This window comes from Amaranthus tricolor, chromosome 1, assembly GCF_026212465.1.
Source record: "Amaranthus tricolor cultivar Red isolate AtriRed21 chromosome 1, ASM2621246v1, whole genome shotgun sequence".
NCBI lineage: Eukaryota > Viridiplantae > Streptophyta > Magnoliopsida > Caryophyllales > Amaranthaceae > Amaranthus > Amaranthus tricolor.
The window spans coordinates 22840858-22849329 of NC_080047.1; the positions used below are offsets into that span (position 1 = coordinate 22840858).

The 8472-nt window shown below is 31.6% G+C and overlaps 1 protein-coding gene and 1 long non-coding RNA gene across 2 annotated transcripts in view; one reads left to right on the plus strand and one right to left on the minus strand.

Annotated features, from left to right (window-relative positions):
- Window positions 1-957, plus strand: part of LOC130819873 (peroxidase 40) — an 8106-nt gene extending 7149 nt beyond the window's left edge. Inside the window, exon 4 of the mRNA XM_057685351.1 lies at window positions 538-957. Coding sequence (XP_057541334.1) covers window positions 538-944 — 407 coding nt within the window. The 3' untranslated portion in view covers window positions 945-957. The remainder of the gene's footprint in view (window positions 1-537) is intronic.
- A 183-nt stretch (window positions 958-1140) lies between these two features.
- On the minus strand, window positions 1141-6671 carry LOC130819889 (uncharacterized). The gene is made up of 2 exons (XR_009044923.1): window positions 5849-6671; window positions 1141-5231 (listed from the first exon to the last, which is right to left on the minus strand). It is a non-coding gene; the product is annotated as an uncharacterized LOC130819889 (long non-coding RNA).
- Between the last annotated feature and the right edge of the window lie 1801 nt (window positions 6672-8472).

Consider the following 8472-nt stretch of genomic DNA (forward strand, 5'->3'; position numbering starts at 1 on the left):
TTACAAATGTATATTTTCGGAAAAACTCATACATTAATGGATGCAATAAATAACAATTATTCCAATTACAAAGTTGTATATAAATGCATTTTTTAAAACATTATAATGGAAAATATATAATATACTATATAAAATATTATATATTGTCTAATAAAATTCTGGAATTACACCACGTAGAAAATTATACGACAGAATAAATTACATTTATTCGAGTGTAATTGAAATTACACTATTTAGAAAATTATATTGCAAAATTACAATGTGTATAAAATTATACAGCAATTTAGGAAATCACTTGAAGTATATAATAACCTATTTCTCCATCAATTGTTATTTAAAACTAAAATGACATATCAATTAATCATTAAAATCAGTCATTTACATTATTATACTACCATAATTATAATTTTAAATTTTAGGAAAAATGTACAGCATGGTTTACAATCTAAAATTTCATTAAAATATTAAAGTATTTAAAAATCCTTACATTGCACGTGTTTCTATCATAGTATTTTAATAATATATAAAAAAAAATAGGTGCTCATACACTTGGAAAAGCTCAGTGTTCAACCTTCAATTCACGGCTCCAAACTAACAACGGAGACATCAATCTTGATTTTCTACAATCTCTACAGCAGCTATGCTCTATCCCCAACAGAAATACAAAAAAAAATACCGTTTTAGCAAACCTTGATCTGGTCACACCGGCTACATTTGATAATCAGTACTACGTTAACCTTTTATCTGGACAGGGTTTACTGCCCTCCGATCAAGCCCTTCTAAGTGGTGATATTGATCAGACGGGTGAAATCGTTCGATCTTATGCTGAAGATGAAGCTCTGTTCTTTGATGACTTTAGTAAATCAATGCTTAAAATGGGAAGCATTGGTATTCTTACGGAGAACAATGGTGAAATTCGTCGTAATTGTCGTGTTATTAATTAAGGGTTTAACTAACTTGTCTCCTAACTACTACAGATATATATTAGCTGATGTTCTTGTGTTATTTTACGTGTTTCTAATATTAGTAACTTCAATGTATCGCTTTAATGTTGATCTATGAGAGAGGTTGTGCTCTATATGATCATTTTTATAAATAAACTAGGTACTTATCGGTGTCTGAAAGAAATAGTGCAAGAGATACAAAAAGAAATAAAACTTCTTATTTTAGAAACTGAATTATAATTGTTCACTACAAAGTGAAGGAATGTATTCCTTATATAGGTAACTAAACCATAAACAAGAAAGAATGAAGCTGTAAAGTTTGTTGCAATAAAGTTGCTAACTAACTTTATACACGTGGCTAATGATCAATAACAACCTAACTAACAACAATTAGAAGATAAGGACAAAAACATAAAGAAGGATCAACAGCCTAGATGAACTGCTGTCTGTAGAAGCCTGATGTGGGACTGTTACCTTAAGCTGGTAGGATTGTTATGATTGTGCCAAGAAGGGAACTTTGATCCTGCAACCTTGTAACCAAGAAGCAACAATGCAGTCATGAAGACAGACCTGCAGTATACAGATTAGAACAAAAGTAACATCTATCTCAACATCCCCCCTCAAACTAGGAGTTATCTTTTCTAGTGACTCCTAGTTTGGATAATAATTCTCTAAACTGTTTTGAACGCAAAACTTTTGTAAGAACATCAGCCAATTGGTTATTGGCGGGAAGATATGATAGTTACAATAGACCCTCCATCACTTTATCTCTTGTAAAATGACAGTCAACCTCAATGTTCTTCGTCCTTTCATGAAATACTGGATTTTTACCAATATATATAGTTGATTGATTGTCACAGTTGAGGGTCACAGGCCTGAGGTTTCTAATACCAATTTCTTCAAGTAACCTTACTACCCAAGTTACTTCTGAAGCAGCTTGGGACATGGCCTTATACTTTGCCTCTGAACTAGATTTGGACACAATTTGCTACTTTTTAGACTTCTAGCAAATAGGTGACTTTCCAAGCAATAATAAGTATCCAATTACAGACCTTCTAGTGTCTAGGCAGGAGGCCCAAACTGAGTCTGAAAAAGCTTATAAGATCAGTTTATCATCTTCTTTAAGAACAATACCTTGGCCACAGATAGTACTAACATAGTTAAGAACATGCATTAAAGCTTCCCCATGAGATGATCTAGGTTGTCGCATGAATTGACTAAAAGTCTGCACAATGTATGATAAGTCAGGCCTATATTAGTAAGGAAATTAAGCTTTCCTATTATGCTCCTATACATACTAGGGTCCTCAATAACCTCCCCTTCTGTGGCAGAAAGTTTTAAATTTAAAGGTAAAGGAGTGACAGCTTTCTTGAAACAATCTTTGCCACTGGATTTGAGGAGTTCTTTAGTAAATTTATTTTGAGTAAGAATGATTCCTTGTGATGTATGGCTTACCTCCATTTCAAGGAAGTAATGTATGTGTCCTAAATCCTTTATAGTGAATTTGCTATGAAGGTGATCCCTAGGTTGCACTAAAACGGACACGGACACAACACGGGTACGGGAAAATGCCAACTTAAAAATGGCGGACACGGGGACACGAAAATGGTAATATAATAAATATATCAAATTAAAGATAATTTTACAATCTTTTATTTGATATATGTAAATAAACACTTTAAAAACATAAAACTCACATAAAATGCAAATAAGTATCAAATAAACAACATGAGTATTTAAAAATAGTCATACAAACCAAATCAAAGAAAACCAAATAAATAGGTAAATTTATATTTGATCATCACACATCATCCATATGACATCCATCATCATCCTCCGCTACAAAAGTAGTTTCCAACTCGGGCTCATCGAGAGAAAGATCCGTCATGCCAAGACAAATAGAGGGAAGGGAATTCGAGTGATGAGTGCTTCTGCTTCAGAATTCTGCTTATGAACTATGATTTCAATTTTTTTATTTTTATTATTTTTTTAAAAAAACGTGTCCTCGACTGCTTGCCGTGTCCGCGTGTCCGGAAAAATATTAAAATATTGGACACTTCATTTGGCGTGTCGGACACGAATTTTCGCGTGTCCGTGTCCAACATGGGACATGCCAATCCAGGGACGTGTCTGTGTATTCCAGGGTGATCCTTTAGTCTTTGTATTTCTTGTGAATTATTTCCAGTGACAAGGATATCATCTACATACACTGTTACATTGATAATGACCGAAGACACTTTTTAAATAAAATTGAATAATCATTTTTGGATTGGACATAATCAAGACTTTTGAGCTCTTCAAGGAGCGTGGCATGCCATTGCCTTGAGGCTTGCTAGAGCCCATATAAAGATTTTTTTTTTTTAAATTCCCTTGGGGATTATCAACACATTTAACATCTAGTTGATAAACAATCCATTTTTCAAATGCAACAAAAACAAGAATACACCTAATGGTTGTCATTTTCACCACAGGTGAAAAAGTCTTATCATAGTCAATGCCATATTTTTGATTGTATCCCTTTGTAATTAATCTTGCTTTGAACCTCACTAAAGACCTATCAGCTTTCAATTTCACCTTATATACCTATTTTGCATCCAATGGCTTTCTTCCCTTTGGGAAGAGCAACAACAAACCAAGTGTTATTTTTTCTTAATGCCTCTAATTCCGCTGTCATGGCTTCTATCCAAAGAAGATTTTGGGAGGCCTCCTTATAATAACTTGGTTCATTATAAGTGTTATGCTTATAGACTTTCTCTTTCTTAGATGAACTTAGTGCATTAAAATGAATCAATTTGCACCAATGTGTTACAACCTGATTACAAACATAGTCTTCCAAATATACAGGTTTCTTTGCGACTCTTTGTTGTTTGATCTTTTATCTGCTTTTGTTCATGCAGATCAGTTTGCCTTAGGCAAATTTTGTGGTCATTTTTACTTGGAATGATAGGACTATACTCACAGGGAATAAGTTCATCTTTATTGATGTGAGCAGAACTAGTCTTTGGTAGAAAGAATTGTGACATTAACTTGGAATTTGAGTTGATAATATGATATGGAAAGAATTTTTCAAGGAATTACACATCTCTAGAAATAAACACATTCTTAGTGTTTAAATTATATAATTTGTAGCCCTTTTTGACTTTGTGCATAGCCAATGAAGACATAAGGAGTAGCCTTAGGATCTAACTTTCTTCTATCTTTTCTTAAATTAGAAGCATAACATAGACACCCAAAAGGTTTAAGCATCTCATACTTTGGTGGTTTTCCATGTAGGATCTCATAGGGGATTTTGTTTTGTAGAGTACTTAGGAGCATCTTTTTAATTAGGAATGCTGCACATTGTACAGAATATCCCGAAAAAGATGTAGGCAATTTTGATTGTAATATTAAAGACCTTATAACTTGCCCTAGATGCCTATATTTCCTTTTTACAACCCCGTTTTATTGTGGGGTGTCAACACAACTGTAACAACCCGACTTATCGTTGACTGAGTAAACAGGGTCATCATGGGGTTTAATTCTGAAAAAAATTAAATCTCAGTTCCAAAACTTGAGCAATGGGGTCACTAGTTCCAAAATATAGCTAAATCAACTTATTCTCAAACCAAACATCTAACTAATACAATGTAATCATAAAAGTCATTCTAAAAGTCCAATATAACAACACAACCAAGTCGATTATACATTTACCAGAAACCTAATACAATACTACAACCTCTCACGAATTCAGGTCAATATAACATCCATGTAACTCTAATCATCACCGCTAACCCATCGTTTCCGACCGGTTCTGATTTGTAAACAATCTAAAAGATGAAAACAACAAGGGTTCAGATTTTAACTGAATGAGATGTAACAATCCAAAACAACAAAACACAATAATTCAAATCATAAGTTTAAAAACAACATCAGTTTCCTAAATCTATGTGCGCATGGGGAGTCTAGTTGAGAGGAACATCCATAGCTCTAATGCTATGTCACTCTCGGGTGAGGCTAGTCAATATTTGAATGACAATTCAACTCAAAATAGGGAGTAAGAGAGATTTTCCCTTTACTCCGTCAATGATCAGCTCGTGAGCTTGATCCATTAAACATATCAATATCAGCATAATCATTCATAAAAAATTTGTCTCAACATTATAAAATTCACAGCTTTAATAAAACCATTTTCAAATTTGTTGTCTGGCCAGACCCTTTAAGGGACTGCTACTACTCACCAAAGATGCTTCAAGGAGCTAAATCTGGTTCTCCGCGATCACTAGAAAGGTTCCTCGATGATGTCGCCTCCTAAAGCATAAAAAATCACAACATCACGAAAAAGGGTTCGATGCAAAACTACTAACCTACAACTTATTACATTTCTTCCTAAAATGTAACTTAACCAAGCCTCTATTTTAGACTTCCAAACCATAGAAACTGATCATATTCTAACATAGTCCAATCCATATGCCATAAAGAGTTTATAATCCAATACTCAAGAATTGTTCACATTCTCCTAAAGGTTATCCAACAATCATCATTCTCTCTTCCTATTTGTTTAAACAAAAAATTGTTCATTTATACCCAAATCAATGATTTCAATAAGAGTTTCCTAATACATTCGAAAGCATCAAATCACCTATCAAAAACACACATTTCTATCCATTTCTTAGTTTCATAATTTCATACTTATCATTTATATCCAACAAACTTAGTCCAACATCCAATAATCTGCTACTAATAATCACTTTGTCTAATTAAATAAGCAAACAAGTTTTATCAACAATTCTTGGAATAGCAAAGAAATCTTCTGATTCTTGATGGTACGAATTTAATGTAATAAAATAATAACATTATATAACGAAAGAAGAGTATAGGTATGTATATATCAATGTAGAATAAGAAAAAAAAAAAAAGAATGTTACCTCCTTGCATTTTCGTTTTAGAAACAGACAAAGGAACATTGTTGCCTGGCCTGCTGATTTTCGAATCAAACGAACGCAGGAAGGCTGCTGCCAACTGTTGTCGAACCAACCCGATATGAACTTCCAAAAAGAATTAGAATCCATGGAGGTTTGCTTTCAAAGGAACATCAAGAACAATTAGGGGATTAACAAATGGGGTTTGTTTTGCCAAGAAGGGTTGCTGTACAACCCCCTCTTTGACAGAAACAGATGCGAACGGAGGGGAAAAAGAGGGTGGCTGTTTTCGAACAAGATCAGCGAAATTACCAACAATTGATTTTGAAATTTTAGAAGAAGGGCTGCGGGTTGTTGTCCTTGTGGTTTGAACTCAGAGGAAGAAGGATTGGGAAGGCTATGTTCGAATTTCAAAAGGAAAACGCAAGACACGGAGGTTGTACTCGATTTCAGACGTTTATGGAGGAAGATGGTTGTTGCTTGGATTCCAAACATTAAGAACCATAACATTTGAATCTGAGTGTCGAATTTAGAGAAGGAGGGTTGTGTTATTGTTAGGTTCGAGTCTTAGGGCAAATGTGGGGTCAACTGTGGGTTTCCATGGCAAAATGAGAAGAATTTTGGAAGGGGTGAGGGAGATTTCGAGTTCTTGATTCATTTCTTGCTTAATCATGAGAGGAATGGGATTTGAGAAATGAGGAGAAATGAAGAAGATGATGAATAGTGTTAGGGTGTTTGAAAAATCTGATTTGATTGTGAAAATTGATTCTTAATTTTTTTTCTTTTTTTTTTCATTGAATCATTGAATAGTTATTCTAGTTGTCCCAAAGCTAAATCACCTATTTCCAATTTCATCTAAATTTGGCCCAAATAGTTTTTATTCTCAATATTTATTTTAAACTTTCAATTCTAAAATAAAATATCAATTACTCAAATGTTACAACAATTACTTTGGTGTGAAATATCAATGTTTCTCCTTTGGAAAGCCCTTTTGCATTGTCAATTCTAGCTTGTTTGATCTTAATATTGAACTAGATAGATTCTCGTGCCAAGCACAATTTATAAATTATGTAAATAAAAAATTACTAATTTTCTATATATAACTAAGTTATTGTATGACTCTTAAATCATATTGAAATTATAAGTTGATTAGTTTTAAAAACTGTAAAAATGATTAGTATTAAATTGAGATATATATTACTAATATATAAAAAATATAATCATAAAATCATGCACCAAACAATATAAATTATAAATAATTACATAAAAATGATAGTAGAAAATTTCAACACATAAAAAATAATATAAATAATAGTTTAAATGTTTAATGAATTTGTAAAACCTTAAAATAAGTTTTCAACCTAAATCTCTTCGTTCTTTAAAAAAGTTTCCATTTGTCATTTTGGGGGTGTTTCATTGGTTGTTTCATAAAAAATCTCTCTATTTATGTCATAAATTTTGAACAAAAATAACTTTATCCTTCCTCATTTTAATATCTTAACAATGCTTATGATCCCCACATATCCTTCACTAAAGTTATTTCAACTTTTTTATATTTTTTATGGTTCTTACATATTTTCCACTAACTTTATAAAAAAAAATTTTTATTCGTTGTAGTCTCTATATTTTTTCCACTAACTTTCATTTCGTGTTTTTTCAATGTTTGTGTACATTTGCTCTATTAATTTTATTATTCAATAAAACAATATGTCTACTATCTAAAAGATTTTATTTTTCTTAATTCCCGTGAACATTCCTCGTGGGCATTTCATTACGGAACAGATAGAGTATTTTTCTACTATAATAATTTACGTATAACCAAATTTATATATTTATGTGTTATGAGTTCGTCAAACATAGGTGATAGAATTATCATTTGAAATTTAGTTCACCGATATCTTTTTCTTATTATTTACTTACATAATTAATGTATAATCTATTTGATTTATGTAGTTTTTTAATATAGCCATGTAAGTTGTATATAATTATCTATAAAAAACTATTTCAAAATTCTTTTTTTTAATTTATTATAAAAATTATTTTCAAAAATTATTTTAATGAAAATAATTTTTTTACATTAATAATTAATATGTTATCCTATAATTATCCATTGTAATTAAAAGATACAACATATCTTAATTGATTGTATGTGGTTAAAATTAGTAAATAAGATATAGATTTAAAATCTTTTGTAATAATCTATTAAACAAATCTAATCAGAAAGATATTACTTGCATGATATGCTAAAAAAGTATTTGCCTAATAAGAACATGAAAAGAGCGGGAAAATTTTTATTGTGAAGTCGACATGTGTCTAAATTGTTTATTCATTAGTATGTTGTATAGATAGATAGATTATGTTAGAACATATTCATAAAATTGTTTGAAGTAATGCAAAAAATTAGACTTGTGTTTAAAAAGAAACACCCATGTGAATCTTGAGTAATCATCAACTATAGTAATGAAACTATTCCAATGTGTTCTAGTTAGGTGTCTCATAGGACCCCATACATCAATGTGTAATAGTGGGAACACACTTTCTATGTCCTTCATTTTCTTTGGAAAACTTGTTCTAGTTTGCCTTGCAAGAGGGCATATAGTGCAAAAACAACTTTCATCACTCTCCTTTCC